At 48.6% G+C, this 21,866-nt stretch overlaps 1 protein-coding gene across 3 annotated transcripts in view; it reads left to right on the top strand.

Annotated features, from left to right (window-relative positions):
- Positions 1-21,866, top strand: part of FGF13 (fibroblast growth factor 13) — a 193,421-nt gene that overhangs the window by 135,160 nt on the left and 36,395 nt on the right. For 2 of the 3 annotated variants that reach the window (XM_071442125.1, XM_071442127.1), the window contains 2 exons: positions 16,475-16,585; positions 20,342-20,445. In XM_071442125.1, coding sequence (XP_071298226.1) covers positions 16,475-16,585; positions 20,342-20,445 — 215 coding nt within the window. Of the gene's footprint in view, positions 1-13,881; positions 14,526-16,474; positions 16,586-20,341; positions 20,446-21,866 lie in introns of those variants that run through there. The other variant, XM_071442126.1, reaches the window with a different exon arrangement.

The raw sequence follows: 21,866 nt of genomic DNA, 5'->3' as shown, positions 1-21,866 counted from the left end.
CTGGCAGGCTCTGGGGCACCTTTGGTACCCTGGCAGGCTGTGGGGCACCTTTGGTACCCTGGCAGTGTCTGTGGGCACCTTTGGTACCCTGGCAGGCTCTGGGCACCTCTGGTACCCCGGCAGGCTGTGGGGGCAGTTCATAGCTAACAGCAGCTTGATTTTTATTGATACATTGGAGGAGAATAATAAATGGCTGGTTTTATTGCAAATTCCACCTGTAGTCCGTTTGCTTCACTGCAAAGTGATTTTTTTTGGCTGACTCCCCCGGGCAGCTGATGCTGCAGCAGAGGTGGGTGGCAGCTGGGCTGAAGCTGGAGCTGAGTTCCTTCGTGCCAGGTGGCTCCAGCCTGGCTTAGAGACACAATGGACATAAAGGGACCAGAACAATCCAGAGATCAGACAGGAGCTGCATTTTCCTCTCATTCATTAAAACCAAACCAAGTCAATATGCTGTGAGTAACTAGATGGTGATAAGGGTTAGCTGAACCAGGTTGTGTTTTCAATATACAACTCCAAATATATTGTAAAACCTTAAGAACTATTCTGAACTGCTTGAACCATTTTTGATGTAGGCTGAAGAGTACAGAATAATGACATTTTAATAAGATCCATGTCAGTTTTCGGGAGTGATCAGCCCTAGGTAATGTAGGTTTTGGGAATCTCCTGTGCCAGTAGAAGAAGTACATTTATGAGTGATTAACCTTGTTTGTAATTGCCTGGCAGTAAGCAAAGCCACTCTGGGCTTTTGACTGCCTGTCAGTAGTTGACACAGGTGACAGAAAGCCTATTGCCTCAAGGGCAGTCCTGGCATCAATAGAGCTCAGCAGGCCATTAGAAATGGACTTGTCTGCGTTCTTCCATGTGGCTTTTTTACTCCTTTGGTGGAAGCAGTGCCATTTCCAAGTGCAGAGGTCTCAAAATCAACTCCTTTGGTGAAAACAGTGCCATTTCCAAGTGGAGAGGTCTCAAAATCAACTCCTTTGGTGAAAACAGTGCCATTTCCAAGTGCAGAGGTCTCAAAATCAACTTCATTTTCTTTGCCCCAGTGCAGTTTTCCTTGTGAGGTTCTGTTCATTTCTGGCAGCAATAATTAAGGATGTTTTTAATTGTACAGTGTAGTTGGATATCAGGGTTATTCACAGCTTGATTATGAGCAACCGTGGCATAAGAAATAGGGAATATTCTAAATTTCTGCAGTTCACAGCGTGGTATGTTTCTGCATACTTCAGGTTGTGAATTCCAAATATATAAGCAGTCATGTGTGTTAGTAAACACTAAAATACTGGTTTTGGAAAACTGTTTATTAGTAGTAAATTGGTAAGCTTCCCCTTTCAGCCTAGATCAGCACAGCCTCAGTGCTGGCACGTTAAGATGCCTGGGAGGCTTTGGCTGCCAGGCCTCGTTTTGGTGCCCAAGGCCCAGCCTGTGGAAGGGGTGTGAGCCACAGCCAGTGCACACAGGGCCAGGGCCAGGGCCAGCAGTTCAGGAGCTGCTGCTGGGGGCTGTGCCCTGGCCCAGGAGGGCGAGTGCTTGCTGGGGGTGGGCAGAGCGGGCAGCAGGGGCCACGCTCAGCCTGGCCTGGAAACGTGACCCTGGGCGGCTCAGGGCCTTTGCAAACAGCTCCTCTCTGCTGCTTGGCATGTTCTGGTTTCACAATGAGCCAATCACACTTGGAGACAATATTTGACTTCAAAATCTGACTCTGCTTCTAAAGTGCCTAAATCTCATTATTTATATAATGTGTGAGCATGGCCTTAACTTACTGAGGAAAATGGGTTAAACAGGGGCTCAGTCCAGTTCAGCAGGAGAAAATTTAAATCCAGCCCTCGATTAACACAACTGAAATGTAACTGTAGCCACATTTTGGAGCACACTGTTTGCAGTATTGTACATCTTTGAAAGCAAATCTCGGTGTTTTCCTCACTTGTCAAAATTGCATTGGGAGTTGCAGGTTTGGTTGGTCCCAATTAGCATATCTGCAATATTTTTCACTATATCCAAATACCAAATGATGAACTCTCCTGAAAGGCACTGGAAAAGCTTAACAATTTCAAAAGGGAATTATTTCAGAATTGTTAGCAAATTTAATTCTTGCCATTGTTTTTATGTTTGTAACATGTGTGGTACATCAGTAATTCAGCTTATTTAAAGTAGAAAGAAATGGTACATATTCAACCTTGTGAATGTTGTTGTGCTATTCCTGTTGCAAATTGCCTTACAAAAAGGGCATCAAATAAACCAAGCACCAGGCTCCTGTGGCTGGCCTGGTGCACTGCAGGATCCTGTTACAGCCTCTCTTTGTAATTCTAGGAGGCAGAAAACAAAATCTGACACTGAAAAATAATAAGTTTAAGTAAATCATGTAGGAGAAACGTACATTTATGTCCAAGAAGTGGTGAGATGTTGCCAGAACAATGCAGCTACATTATGAATCTTTAATGATTCTGAAAGTCATAATGGTCTGTCACTAATGCCCATTAATGATCTCTCTATACCACGAGTATGGGCTTGATGTTTCTGGCCAATGCCTTAGAGAATACTTTAAATGTGCCTTAAACTTTCTCTGATCTACTCCCTGTGTGTCGGCTCCAAATGTAGACTGCAATTGCCTGGGCAGGAGCAGCTGTAAGGCAGCATGGCTTTGGGGATAAGAAAGTCTTATTCAGGTAAGATGTATTTAAGCAATGTTTTTTTACAGGAAAAAATGAGAAGGTATTTCCTGGCAACTAATCCTCTGTAGAGGTTATAAAATTTATAAAGAAATCAGAGGTTAATATTTCTTTAATACTAAGAATGTGGTTGTTCTTAGACTTCATGAGTTTTCTTTGGTAACTAAAAAATGTCATTTAAGAAGGAAAGGCAGGTGTTACTGTTCATTCCTACTGACTGGGACTGTAAATAGACTGAATATGCTGCTGAGCTGGCAAATTTGTCCTGATTAAATATATGTTTCACATGTCAAACAGGTTGATTTTAAACATCTGTGCCACGTATTTAGTTAATTTTGTAGCCAAGCTTTTGTCAGGTATAAGAATTGCTTTGGAGAAAAAACAAACCATTCCATTTCTTTTCTAATTGCCTTTCATCAGAGTACTGTGCTTAACCTTAACTGAAGGCAATCTTATCATGGTATTAATAACGTAAAAACATTTTCAATACAAAACCTTCTTAATTTCTCTATTCTTTTGTCCGTGTTTTAGCTGAAGGCTTATGATGGTGTAATTTAGTTTTCTTCAATAATGAAAAAGTGTGTTCTCTGCATGGGGTATGTGAAATGATCAGATTATTCTAAGAACCAACGCCCTGTGGCTAGAATGGAAGAGCAAATCCAGGGGCTTTTGGAAAATACCCCAATAGCAAACAATAATCTGATCAGCAGCGTGTACAGAGCATTCAGCATTAACCGTGAGCCTTAGATATTAGCTGGGCTGTGTGTCATTCTGTATTAGAAATAACACACTAATCACCAACTTCCATGAATTGCATGTGGCATCCATTTTTCTTTTTAAGATTAATATAGCAAATCTGAGTGTAGTAAAGTGTGCAGTGCCAAGTGTGCACTCTGCGTTGGTTTGGGCATGTAGCAGGTATGATCTCTATGGATATTAATGTAATTAATTGCTAATGCCTCTCTGTGCTGCAGCAGCAGGAAGGGTTGTGGCTGGGGCACTCAGGATGGAGGGGGTGTACAGCAGTCGGGAGCCTTTGCTGTGGGTCAGGTTTTGGGGTGTCTGTTGTATGGCCCCAGTGTGCACCTGGCATGGACCGTGCTGTGGGGACGTGTCCATGGGGTGGGGATGTGTCACCGTGCTGTGGGGATGTGTCACCGTGCTGTGGGGACGTGTCCATGGGGTGGGGATCTGTCACCGTGCTGTGGGGACGTGTCCATGGTGTGGGGATGTGTGACCATGCTGTGGGGATGTGTCACCGTGCTGTGGGGTCATGTCCATGGGGTGGGGATCTGTCACCGTGCTGTGGGGACGTGTCCATGGGGTGGGGATGTGTGACCCTGGTGTGGGGATCTGCCACCGTGCTGTGGGGACGTGTCCATGGTGTGGGGATCTGCTACTGTGCTGTGGGGACGTGTTATATGGGAACATGGTGAGGGGATGTGTCACCGTGCTGTGGGGACATGACTGTAGTGTGGAGGGCCGGGTGTTGTGCCCGAGCTGGGAGCTGCTCGGGGCTGCAGCGGGCGGGATTGGAGATCCGGGATGGAAAATCGGGATGGGGGATCCGGGATGCGGGATGATGGGGGACCCGGGATGAGGGATGAGGGGTGCGGGATGGGCGATCCGGGATGGGGGATCCGGGATGAGGGCTGGGCACGGAGCGGCCGCCCCGGCCGGGCAGCACCACGGACAGCGCCGGGTCCCGGCCAGCGGAGCCGTTCAGGAGCGCGCTGGGCGCTGCCCTGTGCCGGTGCCCTGGGATACTCTGGGATGCCCTGGGATACTCTGGGATGCCCTGTGCCGGTGCCCTGGGGTGCCCGGGGTCCCCCTCGCCCGCTCCTCCCGGGCCCGCAGCTGCAGAGGCCGAGGCCCGGCTCCGAGCCCCCGTCCGGAGCTGCCCGGGCCCCGCCGAGCTCCCAGCCCGGAGTTCGCTGTGCTCACACAGCAGCACCGACCGAGGCCGGAGTGACGGCGAGCAGGGAGCCGTGCCGGGCACTTGCCCGCGCTGACTGCAGGTGTCCCTCTTGGTTCTCATTTCCGTCATTTCATTCGTTTCCAGTACTCTCAGTACTGGAAATCTGTTCCATTTGTTTGGTTTGTAGCTGTTTACAAAGTCATGTTTTACTGCATGCTTCCTGTACAGGAAACTATATTTTGCTGAAAGCTTCCTGAAAAGACTGTACATCTGAAATTTTTAAGTAGGCTAAAATTTATGGCAGTAAAGGTTTAAAAATATAGTCACTGAGTAAGGTGTTTCGTATCTTGCAGAATTGGGGGAAAAAAAAAAGAAAGGACTGAGGGAGGTGAAAGTTTCTTCCACCATTGACAGCTCCCCTTTGATTCCCTAGTGTTTGTACATTTCAGCCTTTTTGTAACATTTTGGGTTTGCTCATATTTGTGAATCAGGAAGAAGAAAGGCAAAAAAAATGTCTGTATTTGTGTATGAATATATGCCCAGAGAACTTCTTACAATCCAGCAGGCTTACTTCTGTGCTTGACAATCTCAGTCTGCTCCTTGTCCCGTCCCAGCAAAAGCTCCCTTGGAATGTTGTAGATAAACTAAGCTTACTTGTTTGTAAACAAGGTTAAGTTGACCTCAGCTGAAGGGTAAGGACATGGAGATACTGGTGGGTTTTGTGACTACTTCTCATTGGAAGCATGTTGTAGTTTTTAGTGAAACAAGGAAAGAAGATCTGGTGGGAAGAGGTGGAAAAGGAGAGTGATAAACAAGGGGCTGGGGGCTGAAGGGAGAGGAGAGGAGAGGAATCCTGGATTTACACAGTGTGTCTGTCTGCCATGCATTCAACCCAGCACCTTTGAGCTGTGTGACTGGCTGTTGCAAAGGCCATGCATATGGACTATTGGGAATTGGATTAAAATCGTGGTATTATCTTCATGTCTACTTGTGCAGCTTATTCTGCTCCTTTTGTGGTGGGTTTGGGTGGAAATGCGGCACGGGTGGGACACGTACCAGTCTGTACAAGGAAATGTGGCCCTGCTGGAGCTCAGCCGGACCTAAGCAAGGAATAACAGTGCTGAGCTCGGCCAGCTTCCTGTCTCTTTCTCTGATTTCTGAGCAATGTTTCTCTGCATAGCAACAGAACCTTTTTGAGCTTTCTGATGAGGTCTGAGTCCCCAGAAATGTTCCCAGCCTCTAATGCGAATACTGGGAGCAGCAGCAGATGTTCTGCCATTAGCTTCCTTCTCTGAATTGACTTCTCTGAATTTCTTTTAATTTGCTTCTGTGAAATTTGCATACACATTTTTCCTAGTCTCCAGACCTATTTAAATCCCACAGAACAGATGCTGGCTTGTGGTTCATGTTCCTGTTTGCTGGCCAATATTTTTCATGGTGTTGCTTGTGAAAACACTGCATCTCACCTATGACAATGAATTCTCTTCTGTTTACTCGTGATGCACTGTACTTTTCAATTTAAAATCTCAGCGTGATTTCTGGATGTCACCTTTGTTCTGCTCTCGCCAGCAGCAGCTCCTGTCACGAGGCTGATTTCTGCAGGGCCATTTGGGTCTGGGAAGTGTGACTGAGCCACTGCCTGGGCTGGATTTTTGTTCCCATGTGTGAGAGAGCACTGCCAGAAGCAAGAGCCTGAGCTGCACTGACCTTCATTAAGGGTTCACTTAATTTTGGTGGTGGTGAATATTACTTATCATAAGGATGCATGAGGTACAGTCTGAATCACTCTGCAACAAGTTCAGTAAAGCAGAGGTAATGTTTTCCTTCATAAAGCTGGGAAAATAGTGGTGTTCTTTATATGGGAATAAATTGCCATCTGGAGTTGCCTTTCTCTCAACTTTCTTGAGTATTCAGTCCAGATACCTGGTCAGATGAGCTTAGATAAACCTCCTTTTTCCATCACTTAAGTCAGATATGTGTTGTTACACCTCTGTTCATACCATGATTATTACTTGGTGAACAGAGACCCAAAGGAAGCTCAGGCTCATGGCTCTTTTCCTGATCATCAAGGACAGACCTTCCTTCTGCTTATGGAGACTGAGACCAGTATTCTGTTTGGGTAAACTGGTTCCAGTTCCATGCCAGTGAGTGAGCCAGGCTCCACTTCCACATTTCCAGAAGCATCATTGACTGGTGCAGGGTCTAAGTCCAGTTCCTGGAGAGCTCTGCTTCCATCCAGGACACAACACTTTTTCCTCAAAGTCCCTTTCATTTGTGACCAGCTCTGCTCACCTTCTCCTTTGTCTGTGTGAATGTGGTGCCATGATCTTGGCATTTGGGTAAAATCACAGAAAACCAAGCTTGTCTGACCCCAGTGTGGGTAATTTGTTTGCGTTGTTAGGAAGCAGCAGAGCCTTGCATCGTTAACGCAGCAGTGGGAGTTGCCAGGTGTGGCATCCATCACAGGATCACAGTGGGCTGGGCTCTGGGCTTGAGGGGAGCCAAGCAATGGGGCAGAAGCTCGTTCTGAGCAAAGCAGGGAGCATGACTGTGAGAAGCTGGCGAAATGTTTGCATGCAGGGGGAAGGAGAAGAAATCTCAGAGGTGCCAACTCACCCAGGGACCCACTGAGTCTGTTTTTGTCAAGCTGTTGACAAAGGATGAACCATCAGATCTGTGAAAAGGTGGGAAAAGATCTTATTTGAGTAATGTGGCAATTTCCAGGCAACTTGCCTTGGCTCTGTGAAGGACTATTTGCAGTGTTTTGTCATGTGTAAAGTGGCCTTATGTTAAGTTGGGCAGTGGCACACAGCCCACACTTCTGGTGTGTCCCATGCTGAGATGTAAATGATTCAGGGACCATAGGCTGTCATTTACACTGGTGTTTCCAGGAGCCACGCTCTGGGAGGTGAGTGAGCAGTTTGCTCTGTGCATACTGATGTGGGAGTGTTGCTGGGCTGTGTGGTGGGCAGAGAAGTCACCTGGGCCCTGCTCAGGTTCCTGGCTCAGCTCGGCCCCCCGGGCACTGGAAGAACACGTTCCCATTTCAGAGCCTGCAGAGCTGGGGGAGTTCATCCCCTGTGTTTGTTCTGTGACCTTTCCCAGCTGATTGGCACTGATCTTTTATGCCCCGGATAGATGAGCTTTTGTGGTTGACATTTTGGGATGACTGAATATGAATTAGCCTAGGTAAAAATATTTCTATTTTTCTATCTTCAAACAATGCCCTCCTTTTCCAAAAATGGCTGCACTACCAGGTCAGATCAAATCCAGTTTCTACTGCTATAGTATAAAGAAATTGGAATTCACAGTTGGGAAAAGGCAGAACTGGGTTTTCTCTCATTAGTATTTTCTGTAAGAATCTGAGAGGAAACTGGTGTTCTTTGTGTGAGGTGTTGTGGCCATCCTGAGCATTTAGCAGGTCATGTAAGTCATGAAGAAGAGACCCAAATTCTTGTCAGTCACGAAACCTTGCCCTGGCAAACTCGTGTAGATACGAGAAGAGGATGGGCTTGGACTATGAGAACCTTTTCTGATGCATCAGCTACACAATTACTTTTTCAATGTCTCAGTAGTCCTGGTGAGATGTTTCATGTTGAAGTCAGGGTGTGTTTCTGTGCTTTGCTGGATGGGTGCCAGTTTTGGCACACCAGTCCTGTGCACCAGTTGTGCTGGGGGCTCTTCTGGTGCTGGGATTCGTGATTCTGTACCCTGAGAAGATAAAAATGAACCAATCACCTCATCCTTTGAGGAAGAAGTGAGCTTTTAGATAAAGTGGGTTCTAGGTGCCATGTCTACAATGGTGTCACAGGAATCTGTTTTGATTTTTTTCCTGTTTCTGAGCAAAGCTGCCCAGTGCACTTCTGCAAAAAACCATGGCACAGACACACAGTCAGGAACAGCCACATCACTATTTACAAGTTCCTTATGCTGTCAATATTAAAATACTTGTGTTTGCAGCTGCCTATTGTAGCCATTCTTTACTGTTAATTTTCTGGTTGGTCTGTTACTAAAATGCCCTCAAGCTTGAGCTTTTGGGCTGGAGCTGCTTGGAAGCTCAGCTTCCCCTAACACCTTTTTTCATCTTTCCCTCAGCCGTAAAGCCCAGGCTGGTGTTCCTGGAGCCCTGTCTGGTACAGCCCTGCCGTGCTGCAGGCTGTGTCCAGCCTGGGGCTGGCTGCAGAGCAGAGGCTGAGTCATGTCCATGGGATATTTCACACAGGAGTTCAGTGATGCAGGACTGGGCTCTGAGCAGCTCTGCTTCCTGGTGAATAGTAATTCTGTTTACTTAGGAGAGCAAAAACCACCGGGGCCTCAGTGCTGCTGTGTCATCCCTGACTGGAGAAGGTCTTGTTTATCTCATCCTGAAAAGAGAGAGACGAGATTCTGGTGGTGCTTTTCAGAAAATAATGCTCTACTTTTGGAGAGTGTAGGCAGTGGAAATAGTCCATAGGTTTGATGTTTGAAGCTTTTTTTTTTTCCTACTTTTTCTGTGACAGCAAGAACAAAAGAGCCTCAGGAGGGACTCCTGACACCCAATGGCAGGCTGATTTTTTTGTCACACCAAAGCAGCTTCAAGCTTGTAACTGTAGAGGAGTTGTTTGGGGTTTAAGATGGACTGAGTGAGGCTTGGAGCTTGCTTGGGATTTTTTTCTTCTGGTCTGATTTTGATGCAGCATTTGTTCTGCCTAAACACTGTTAGTTTATATAGGGCCTACTATAAATTTTTTACTGCTTTCTATATAGGGGAGCAGGAAATAACTGAGAATGCAGTTTAGTCTGAGGATGGGATATTTTGACCAAAGGTTCTGGAAATCAGTTCCTACTTTATGGCAGCGTGTCATAAGAATTGCTGATGCTTCACAGGGCACAGAGGAGTGTGGGTCCCCTGGAGGGTCACAGGCTGGGCTTGTGGGCAGTGAGGAGCCCTGGGGGAAGGAATTCTCTGCTCAGGGCTGCCCTGGACCATGGACATACTGCACTACAGGCTCTGGCTGTCCTTGCAGCTGCTTCTGTGGCAGTCAGCTCTGCAGCTGGCTTGGTATTTTTCACCTGGTCTCAGTTTTTGTTCTGCTCAACATGAGATAGGACTGACTCTAAATCTTTTGTGCTCGGGATAGATTCAAACTCAGAGCAAACAGGAGTGGTCTGGGACCTGCCACAGCACACATGATTCAGGGAGGAGGAAGGGAAAACCAGAATTTTGGCACTTTCCTCTAACTGGGTGAAAGAGCCAGCACTGCTTGCACTGTGGGCCAGTGATGGGGATTTGATGCCTTTCTGTGCAGGAGCCAGACAGCAAGAGCTGCCTGAAACCATGCCCTGCCTCAGCCCAAGAGCCACTCCTGGCCTGGGTGCCAAATTTCAGGCTTTGCTTCTGCCCAATCCAGGCAACTTCGGAAGGTTCAGGCATATTTTAGTGATCAGAATCATGGAAATAATCATCAGCAAACGCTCAACAGATGACTGGGAGGAAAAATTATAAATCAAAAGTGGGTGAGATCTTTGTCTTTTTCAAAACAGGAGAATTGCTTCTGGTCAGATGGCAGCTCCAGGGAGAGATGGCACTGTCTCTGACAGCAACTGGACAAGTCTGTCCCATGCTGATTTCTCTTTGATTGAAATGACACTGGCAATTACCCCCGTAGCTTTAAATGTGCCCCACTGCAATAATCATAAAGAGAGAGATTGTGTGCTCAAGGAATGTCTGGTTGTCTTCTACGTTCAAAAAGTCACTTGGAATGTAATTTTATTTTAGTTTAGTGTGGTGGGGAGTGAGCATCTCTTGCTTTTCAAAGGAAATAAAGCTGTTCCTTGAGATTTTTATATCTGGAACACTGAAGTAGTCCAAAGGCTGGTCCTGTACCAAAGACGTTTTCCCAACAAGATCTTCATTTTCATGTGCCATTTATAGTAAATGAAGACATGTTTGTAGGAGTACCGATAGATGAAGAGGTTGCTCATGCAAAAAAAACTGGAGGACTGTTTTTTGAAACTTAAATCTGATTATGCATATATGCTATTTTTGTTCCTCTCTTTAGTTATCTGTCAAGGAACATTTGTGCAAATGAATTTTCATTATGGATTTTAAGCATGCAGGCTGGAATGCTGGCAGAAAGATATCCCAAATACGGCTTTTATATACTGCTTTTCCCCAGGATTTTCAAGGTTAGCTGAATTCTGAGTTCTACTTAGTCTCTGTGAAAACGCAATGTCTTGTGACCTTGTAGGACAGATCACAATGAGGCAGCTTCACTTTGATCTAAAGATCAAACACTGCTTTCCAAATTGGGAATATTTATAAAGTAATGGGTGAGTCTCTGGAAAGAAAACAAGCCTCACTCATGACTGTATTGGAAGTGGAAAGATGGCAAAATCCATAGTATGTTACCGGTGAGTTGAGTAGGATGAGTTATTGCTAATAATATCCAACTGGCTGTCTCCTGTGTTGGATTTCACATGTCTTATGTGGACTGGCAGATGAGGGTAGTGGTGGAACTTGTGAATTGCAGCTATTTTTACCCCACCGTTAAACTTAAATAAGAAATTAGGAGTGTTTGTTTAATATGCCTGTGTGCATGGGCTGTTTCATAAACAAATGTGTGTGTGTAGGGGTGTGTGTACACAGGCAGCTCCTGCAGCCAGGGGACAGCGGGTGGGACTGGGGCGCCAGGCTCAGCACAGCAGGCTCTGAGGGACACATGTCCCTCAGGGTGACACCGATGGCCTGCACGGATGGCCATGTACTGTCACAGGGCCAGGCACAGCAGGCTCTGAGGGACACATCCCTCAGGGTGACACCGATGGCCTGCACGGATGGCCATGCACTGTCACAGGGCCTGGCACAGGGTGGCCATGCACTGTCACAGGGCTGGGCACAGTGGGCTGTGAGGGACACATGTCCCTCAGGGTGACACCGATGGCCTGCACGGATGGCCATGTACTGTCACAGGGCTGGGCACAGTGGGCTGTGAGGGACACATGTCCCTCAGGGTGACACCGATGGCCTGCACGGATGGCCATGCACTGTCACAGGGCTGGGCACAGGGTGGCCATGCACTGTCACAGGGCCTGGCACAGCGGGCTCTGAGGGACACATCCCTCAGGGTGACAGCGACAGCCTGCAAGGGTGGCCATGTGGTGTCACAGGGCCAGGCACAGGGTGGCCATGTGGTGTCACAGGGTGGCCATGTACTGTCACAGGGCCGGGCACAGGGTGGCCATGTACTGTCACAGGGTGGCCATGTACTGTCACAGGGCCAGGCACAGGGTGGCCGTGTGGTGTCACAGGGCCTGGCCCTGCACAGCAGTCAATGGGGCAGGGTTCCCAGCCAGAGGAGAGTTGAGGAGCTGCTGTGGCTGTTCGTAGCTGAGGGAAGGGCGGTGCAGCAAACCTGTGGAGCTGAGCTGAGGGAGGTGGTGGGCAGCACGGCCTCTGCTGCTTGTGCCAGGCCTAGTCTCAGGCATGACCCCGGACAGGGATGGGAGCACCTGCTTCTGCTGAGGGCACGTGGAGGACAGGAGGAAGGGCAAATCCCCTCAGCTGGCCGAGTCTGGAAGCACATCGGGAGCCTGGTGCTGTCACAGCAGCCCAGCCATCCCTGGGGTCTCTGCAGCCCCTGGCCCAGGGCACAAGGGACATGGCTGCCAGGCGTGGGTGACAGCAGCCTGCTGCCATTGCAGTCCCCACAGGGCTCCACTCCTCCCTGAACCAGCTCCCAGGAACATCCCACCCTGCCTGTGAATCCCTCTGCCTCGGGACAAATTCTCTCAATAGCTGTTTGCCTCCGGGGCTGCAGATCTCTGCTTTATTTCCAGCCTGAACTGGCTTTGATTTAGGCTCCAGCTGCTCAAAGCATGCTGAAGAGCAGGGAGTGGGCTGCGGGGGCATCTCCAGGACCTCCCGCTCCCGGTGTCCTGGGCAGGAGGGTGCGGGCTCGGTGTCCACGGCAGGGCACTGACCCCAGGGGGCCCAGGCTGTGCCCGGCCTCACGGCACGGTCCCGGCCTCATGGCCCCGGCCCGGCCTCATGGCCCCGGCCCGGCCTCATGGCCCCGGCCCGGCCCGGCCCGGCCCGGCCTGCCGCCGCAGCTCGGCGTCAACAAACCGGGCTGCAGGAGAGCCCGGCCGCGGGGCTCCGTGCGGGGCCAGAGAGAAACGGGAGAACATGGCAACGGCAAGGAAATTGCTCTTTCTGAGGATTTCCTCGTCTGCTACCAAACTGCCGCTGAGAGCGGGCGGTGGAAAGGAACGGCGAGAGACGCAAAAAGCCTCCAATAAATCCGTGATGCAGAGAGGGGACACCCTGTAAGGATGAGGGAAAGGCAGGGGACAGCTGTGGCTGGAGCTGCGCCCTGCCCCGAGCCTGGCGCTGCTGCCAGCCAGGTGCGCTCGCTCCGGGCCGGCGGGGCTGTTTGCTCACCGCAGTCACGTCTGTTTGGGTGTCTGCGCCTGCCGGGAGGCGGCTCCGAGCGGCGCAGGCACCCCCTCCCGTGGCATCCCTTCCCCTGGTACCCCTTCCCGTGGCATCCCTTCCCCTGGTACACCCTCCCCTAGTACCCCGTCCCGTGGCATCCCTTCCCCTGGTACCCCTTCCCCTAGTACCCCCTCCCCTGGTACCCCCTCCCGTGGCATCCCTTCCCCTGGTACCCCCTCTCCTAGTACCTCCTCCCGTGGCATCCATCCCCTAGTACCCCCTCCCGTGGTACCCCCGCCCCGGTACCCCCTCCCCTGCCCGCCCCAGCGCCCTCCCCGCCGCGGCCCCGCGGCCGCCCCGCAGCGCCGGGCAGAGCTCTCTGCTCTCCGCTCTCCGCCGCGCCGGAGAGGAGCGGGAGGAGGAGGCACGGGCGGAGGAGGAGGGAGGTGGTGATAAGGGGTTTGCTGCGTCGCCTCATTTCTGTACCCAGCGCACGGCTCGTGGGGAGTGCGCGGTGCCCGCATCGCTGCTGGAGGGATCCTGCTGCTGCTGCCGCTGCTGCTGCTTCTGCTCCTTCTGTTCCTGCTGCTGCAGTCCCGGCTCGGGAGCCGCTTGTTTACCGGCTGGGAAGAGCTGCGGTGCGAGAGCCGAGCGTGCCGGGCAGGGGAGGCTGCGCTCACCTGTCAGGAGCGCAGCGGAAGAGGCTTCCCGAGGCGTCGGCACCCAGGGACATCCGCGCCTCAGCCCAGTGCCTCCAGCACCGACTGCTTCGGGTCTCTTCTAAGCGAGAAGAGGAAAAAGGATCCAGAAAACCTCTGCAACTGGACAGCCCCTGCTGGAGTCTAACAGGTGTTTGCTGGGAGTTGAATGGGGAGGGGACGGGTGGGAAGAAAAGTTAACTGCAGAAATCGGGGCTAGGAGAGATGCGATGATCTTGCACCAAGTGGATGTGCCATGGCTGCACGCAGATAGCGCGTCTGGAGAAGCTTGGAGGGATGTCTTGCAAGCGATCTGCGTGATCTCCGTAGAAACGCTCACCTCTGCCTGCAAACTTTCCCCTGCTAGAAGTTGGGAGGAATAAAAAAGCACCAGAAAGTCGAAAGGGGAAGATCCCAGAGGACGAAATCTCGAGCTGAACTGTTGCGCGCCGCGCCGGGGCTCTGGTGCTCGCCCCGCCGGTGTGTCCGGGCCGCCGTGCCCAGCGGCGGTGGGTGCCTCGGCCGGGCTGCCCGGCAGCGTCCCCGGCCTTGGGGACGGCCGAGCAGCATGCTGGCCGCGGCCGGGCGGCGACCCCCACGTGCCTGAGCCCACCGGGCAGCCGGGGCGGTGGCGGCCATGGCCGCAGCCATCGCCAGCTCCCTGATCCGCCAGAAGAGACAAGCCAGGGAGCGGGAGAAGTCCAATGCCTGTAAGTGTGTCAACAGCCCCAGCAAGAGCAAGGGAAGCTGCGACAAGAACAAGTTGAATGTGTTTTCCAGGGTCAAACTCTTTGGCTCCAAGAAAAGGCGAAGAAGGCGACCAGGTTGGCAAGGGTTATGTCTTTGGGGGGGTTGGTTGGTTTGATGCAATGGAAACTGGGACGTGTGTCAGGTGTGGGGAAAGGGGGAAAGGCGTTTCAGGGCTCGTGCAATGGATGTGCAGGATCTGGGTAGCCCATGCCAGTCCTTTTCCCTGTTGTGTTCAGCTGGTTTCTTTGGGTAGCACACGCTGCTGAGTGTGCCTCACCTGCACACCTGTGTGCACCCAGGTACCTGTAAGTCAGCTGTCTGTACCTCTGTTACACACATTCAAACACATGGCTGTATTAGTGGGGGAGATGCTAACGGGGAAGTTCCCACACACATATCTCTCTCTTTAATATATAGTTGTATATTAAATAACTTCGTGGTCTGGAGATCTGTTTTTGGTGTCCTGCTTCACAGAATGCCCGTGCCATGCTTTATCTGCTGATTGCAGACGAGGCTTTGTGCTTTTGCTGGCACCTTCCAGAGTTTTGCTTCAGCCCCCTGTGCCTTTCTAGGAATGCCATACCTGCAGCTGCCCTGTGGACACGAGGCTCTCTGGGTCACAGGTGCAGGTCAGGGTGAAGCCTGGGTCCCTGATCTGAGTGGATTGTTTTGGACATGGGAGGAGCAAAACCCTCTGGCAATGTTGCCGTGGCTTTGCTGTGCTGGAGCATTGATGCTTGTGCCACTCCACCTGTCTGCCTTGCTCGCAGTTTGCCAGCAGCTTTGGGATGGATTATGGCTAAAGAGCCAGAGTGAAGGTTGGAATAATTTCTGGTCAGGAAAGTTGGTAGGTAAGAGTTGTGTGTCCATCAGGACTCTTATCAAAGTTGCTAATAAGATCTAATACACTTATGCAAACTGTGGTAAGCTTTTGCCTTCAGCCCTGCTAAAACGAAGTGCAGCAGCAGAGCCCCAGTGCCTTTGGTTACAAGACAAGGAGTGTTATCCAGACTCAGAGTGCTGGAAATGACACACCTCATCTTCACAGTGTTTGTCTCTAGGAGAGTGAGATGTTGTGGAGTGAGCTGCAGGGCTGCATGAGCTCCTGACAAATGGAACTGTGTGAAATGACTACAATGCAGATGTCATTGGGATTCAGTGGGCGTAGACCTTTTTTGCAGTTACTCCTGATGCTTTAGCCAGATATCTTGAATGGCACGCCTGACAGCATATCCTGCTGTTGTGTACTTTTTGGTCTAGAATGATATGAAACCGTGTGAGATATCTCGCTTGCTAGCTGTGAATGTGAGGATGGTTATGGAAAAAAGAAATCTATGCAAACTATGCGTTGTTTTGATCTTTCTTCTTGTAGCTGATGAGGTAATTACCTCAGCCCTTATGGTAATATTTATTTTGCAGTTCCACACATTGCTGGATTTCAGGGTTTCCCTCTCCATTTTCCATATGTTCATTGAGTAGTTTATCTCTTTGGATGCTCTGTACTCTCTGGAGCCGTGAGGAATGGGGGTTTGTTTATTAGAGCTGCAGCAGTTCCTGTGCTAAATGTTTGCTGCTATATATTTAGGCTCTCAACTGTCACTGTGGCTCTTACTAATGCTATTGTAATAGTCTTCTTTTTCCTCTCCATCTAAGAACTCACACCTTTTTAAAAGACTGAATGTACTCTTTGCCAGCTCATTTTTAATCTTAAATGAGATAGGGCTGGGCTCCTGGGGCCAAGCAGTGCTGCTGGTATCTGTATTCATTGGAAGTAGATTTTACTGTGCTACTCACGTTGTAATCGAAAGTGGCATTTAATCATTTTGGCAATTGATTTCATAGACATAAATTTGATCTCAGCCTAAATGAAAAGTGATGCAAAGCTGGTAGCCCTGCTTTTGTTTTGGGTCTTTTTCTTATGTCAGCCTTGAGAAGAAACCTGAAGATTTGTTTTTCACGTCCTGCTCGCTTGGAGTGGCACATCAGGATTTCCCACGTTAATCTCACTGTTGTTTCTTTGCAGAGCCTCAGCTTAAAGGTATAGTAACAAAGCTCTACAGCAGGCAAGGATACCACTTGCAGTTGCAAGCAGATGGAACAATTGATGGAACAAAAGAGGAAGACAGTAGTTATAGTAAGTGACACGAGAATAAATGTGTGTTTGTGCATTGTGGTGTCTCCCTCCCCTGCAGGTCCCCTCAGAGCTGCTGTCCTGGGCTGGCAGAGTGAGTGGCAGCAGCACTAACACCGTGCTGGCAGCACAGAGTCCTTCAGACTTACTGGGTCTGAGAGAAATACAGATAGAAATCACTTACAGAAATAATGAACCAGAGGAGGTAATGATGACACATGTGACAAACAAAGCAAATGTTATCTCCATGGTAATCCAGAGAAGTTCATTGCTGTCCTTTGGATTTTATTAGATTTTTTTTTTTTTCAGCAGGGAAAATTTGCTCGCCTACTCAGAGCCTGAAATAGAATAACGCTATCTCCACTCTCACACAGGGCTCATTCAAACTGCGCCGTGGTATTTCACTAACTGGGACTTCAGCAGCACTTCCAACTTCACATTTCCCTAGTATTATTATTTGTTACCACTTATAAATTGTACCATCAACTTTCAACCAGCTTTCCCTCAGGTTTTCTGTGAAAAAGCTCTGGACATTTTTACTTGCTGGTTTTGACTGGGTTTTTTTACAACTTTGTGGATTAATAGAAAATGGGAGAAGATGACTAGAGCATTGATTTGGTGTGTGAAAAATGCTTAAGGATCTCACACAGCTAGACAAAAAGATTTCAAGACTGGTGAAATAAGGCAATGTAGGAAACAATGCCCTGCAGAAAGTGTATGAAGGTGCAGATGGCCAAGCCAAGACTGGCAGACCTCAGAGAAATGTTTACGTTCATAAATCCAGCTGTGGCCTGCTGCCTCTCCTGTGCAGCTTCATTTCTCTGTCAGCTCGTACTGCACAGAGACCTTGGCAAAGATCATCTCTCCCTTAGGCATTGCTTAGCTGTTCATTAGGAGGATATCCTTATCCTTATGTCCTTATTTAAAACAATGCAAATGTAGAAGGGAGAGAGTAGGATGCAAATTGCTTTGGATTATTTTGTGCTGACACCAGCTGATCACAATAGGAAGCAATTAATTTTGCTGTCACTTCTTTGCCACCTCTTCTGTCATTTCTGTCCACATGAGGGGCATCCCCTAGAAGTGAGGTAACCCCTCCATCCTGCTGTGCCTCTGGGGACTTGCAGGGATGCTCTCTGTGCCTCTGCTGTGGGTCCTGGCAGGGGTCACAGCTGGGGACAGGTCACTCACTGCCCCAGGAGCCAGAGCTGGGTGTGCTGCTGCTCAGGGACAGGGACAGGGCACTAACAGCTGCTGCTGAGAGGGACAGTCCCATTTTTGGTGCAGTGCCAGCGCCCCTGTCCTTGGAGGCAGCAGCTGGGGCAGGACGTGTGGTGGTGCTCACACAGGGCAGAGTGGAACTGCTCCTACAGGGCCAGTTCCTCACAGCCCCTTCCCAAATTCCAGCAGTCTGTGCCACAGCCACTGCTCATCTCACTGGGCTGTGAACCAGCTTCCAGTGTGCCTCACCCTTGTCCTGCCTCAAAACTGAGCCTGGATGTGTCTGCTAGGGAAATGTGTCCAGTGCTGGGAGCAGCAGCTGAGCACCCACCCATGACTCAGGTGCCATAGCACCCACAGCTCAGGTGCCAGAGCCCGTGGCTCAGGTGCCATGGCAGAGCACCCACCCGTGGCTCAGATGCCACAGCACCCACCCGTGGCTCAGGTGTCACAGCATCCACCTGTGGCTCAGGTGCCACAGCACCCATGGCTCAGGTGCCAGAGCCCATGGCTCAGGTGCCATGGCAGAGCACCCACCCGTGGCTCAGGTGCCAGCCCACTCAGGCAGGAGGGCTCAGCCTTGGCTCTGCCACTGGCCAGCGAAGCACAGCCAGGAATTCCTCATACAGCCCTTCCCAGTGGCCCATGGCACCTCTGTCGCTGCTGTCCCATCTTGGTGGCACCTCTGTCCCTGCTGGCCCATCTCTGCCCTCTCCTCAGCTCTTGCTGACAGCTCTGCAGCACTGTTTGCAGTGGAGCCCATACTCAGACCCTCGTGCTGGAAAACCCCAACACCTGCCCTACTTGTAAACGTGCCATTGAGAAATCACCTTCCAAAAGAGACCTGCAGGTTCTGCCTGGGTGCTGAGCTTTGAATCCTCCTCTCCAGCCTCCTCAGAGACCAGCTGCTGCTTTTTGGGGCTGAACTGCAAAGGACTCATGTCCAAGGCAATATTTTCTCCCCCAGTAAACTCAAGCATTTGATAGAATGAGTGAAAAATCCTTTTCCCTTACTGAAAATCTAAGTTTCTTTTGCCAAAAGCTGCGCAGAACTGGAGGATTTTCTCTGAGTGAAGGGAAAGTGCTGGGTGTTGATTTTGAGCGTGAGGAGGGTCTGCATGTGAGGTTTGTGTCTGTACACACGTGGCTATGAAAGGGGAAGAAAGCCACCGATTTTATGATGCCCTGCATTTATTTGTTAGTTCTGGATATTCCACCTTTACTGCTATGCTTGACCATTGTAGGAAGTGCAGTGCTCAAAGGTGCCCTGACCTCAGGGCACTCGATGAGCTCTTGGCATCCCCAAACACAGAATTTAGGACCTGTGTTAAATGCTGTCAAGCTGAATTTTTTTTTTTACTGAAGTATAGCTATTTGGGAGTTTTCAGGCTGGAAAAAAATTATAATGGATCATAATTCTTAGCTGTAATTTTGAAAATAATAAAAATATTTCAAATTCATAATTTGGTTTTAAATTGGCTTTGGACAGTGACCATAAATATCAAACTTCAGCCTGAAGCAGACCAGAGTTTTTCAGCCAAGTAATAAATCACTGGAAATGGGAAGTAGTTTGGCATCACTTTATCCTATCTCTGCATTTCTGCCTCAGAGTGGAAGGAGATGCTTTGGGTTATGATAATTTTTTTAACTCCCCTTTATTTTTAATCCTACATATTGAACACAGAGTACTGTATTCAACTCATTATTTCTTGTGTTCAATTTTAACATATCCATGAATCCAAGCTATGGCAGAGCTTTGCTTTTTTCCTTTATTTTTCTTTTTTTTTCTTTGCCACTTTGCAAACCGGAATCTTCATTTTTTGAAGAGTTGTTTCTGTGCTTATAAATACTGCCACTATTAGCATGTGTACAAGCAGAAATGCAAGCAGAACATTCAAAGCAGCTCAATTTTGAAAGCACTGATTTAGGGGTTGATCTAAAGAATATGCTGCCCTTTCATTTCATTTTGAAGTTATTTAACTCTGTTTTTTCAAACCCATTCTCCTCTAAAAAAGAGGAAAAATTAAACCCCAATGAGTTATAAGTGGAAACATTTTGAGATGCTAATGATGGTTTTCAACTTTTCTGAATTTCATCTTCTTCCTTCCTTTTGGTCAAAATGTTTACTGACTTTGAAAACAAGTTTTGATTGTCTTGAAAATTTTTTTGTTTGTTTGCTTCTGGATTCCTTCTTGCACTTAATGGCACAAGAAAAGCACCCTAACAAAACCCAAACAGTTCAAGTGCACCCAGCAGAGCCTGGGCTCTGCTCGCCAGGCAGGTAGGTCCTGATGGCTGTCAGCAATTCCCATCTCCAGAAGGAGGAAGAGGCACTGATCCCTCAGATCATTCCTGAGCTCTTGGTGGAAGTTGCTGTCAAAGGACTTGGTGGTAGAAGAATTGCTCTGTAGCACCCACAGAAATTAATACACACATGAATAGAGATTTTTACTTGGTTCTGGTAATTCTGGTTTTGTTTTCTATCTGATCTGCATACTCAAAGAATTAATTTTGGTCTCCATCTCCTTTCTCTCCTAGCTTTGTTTAACCTCATACCTGTGGGTTTACGAGTGGTGGCGATTCAGGGGGTTCAAACAAAATTATATCTGGCAATGAACAGTGAAGGATACCTATATACATCAGTAAGTACACGTTTTTAATTCTGTTCTCTGTGGAATTGTGGTAAATGAATAACTTACTGTTGCAAGGGATCTGCTAATAACCTATAAATGAGAGTTTGGAGCAGAATCAGTGTGGTGGTGGTAGTCTGCCTCTGGTTTATGAATCTGTTCCATCAGGAGCACCTAGGGATGTATGGAATCACACTGTGGTGCCTTTGAATAAGCCTGAATTGTGAAACATAAAAAGCCCCACAACCCCCAACAGAAGGATCCTCTCTCTTGGTCCCTGTGGAGCGACTGGGCTGGCCCCAGTGGGGCCCTGAGGGCAAGGGACAACTCGGTGTGTCCACCACGTGCCTCAGCATGGTTTGTGTCTTCCTATGGCATCTGTCTCTGAGTAAAAGGAGTTAAAGAAAGGAATTATATTTTTTTGGTTTAGCCAGGATTTTCAAATAGAAATTTTATGGCTTCAGTTAGGTGAGTGAGTAAAGAACAGCTTTATTAGTAGTTTTGATGAAGAATGTCCGTTAATAATTTTCAGTGACGTTTCTCATGAGAGCAGACAGTGTTTTTATTTAAAAAAAAATTAAATAGACCACTTTTCAATTAAAAACATTTAGCTGAACTATCTTCAGGAGTTTTAATTATACAGATTTAATAGATTTTTCCCAAGGAGGAAAATAGAGGAAAATGTATTCTATTATCTACTACAAATGATTCTCTTCTATAAAAGATTCCCTTAATCCTGATAAAAATTAAGCAAACTTATTCAAATCTCTCATTTATTTTGCAATCCTGACAGCTGGGAGCAGGGGCAGCTTTGCATATTTTTTCTCTTTCTGCCAGAGCACGAGCAGCTCAGGCCTGGCAGTGCGGGGACAAAGGAACATTCCAGAGAGCGCTGGGTTTGTGCTCTCAGGGCAGAAATCTCTGCTTGCTGGTGGTGTTTGTGCTGTCCTGCAGAAACCACCTCTGTCTGGGCAGGGGATTTACCCTGCACTGCAGTCCCTGCCTTTGACACGCAGCCCTGAGCCCACAGGCACCTCTGAGATGATGAGCATCGCTTCCAGCTCCCCTGCTGGGAGGAGAAGGGGCAGAATGTGGCTCTCATTTCCATGAAGTGCAACTTTTAGCTTGATATGCATCTTAGGAAGAGCTCTGAGATTCACTTTGGTTGTGATCTTTATTCCTTTCATTTATTAAGGGTAGTTCTTCATGTGGTGATGTTCCTTTGAATCATGTCTTCCTTGAATCCTTTAATATCTTTTAATTGCATAGTTTATGTCATTGCAAAATTAACTGGTGACATCTCTCTGTTTCCCCCTTAGTGACAGTGGTCTTTTTTGTTTCCTTATTAGACAACTATATTTTCTTACACTTACTTTTTAATCTTCTTGAACTTGATGGGTTTGGCAAGGCTTTAAACAGAATTTTGTTGTGTG

The sequence above is a fragment of the Agelaius tricolor genome, unplaced genomic scaffold, assembly GCF_023055355.1.
Source record: "Agelaius tricolor isolate 1412-34295 unplaced genomic scaffold, bAgeTri1.0.p SCAF_17, whole genome shotgun sequence".
Taxonomy (NCBI): domain Eukaryota; kingdom Metazoa; phylum Chordata; class Aves; order Passeriformes; family Icteridae; genus Agelaius; species Agelaius tricolor.
Note: the sequence above shows the minus strand (reverse complement) of the source record. Positions and strands in the feature narration are given on the sequence as shown.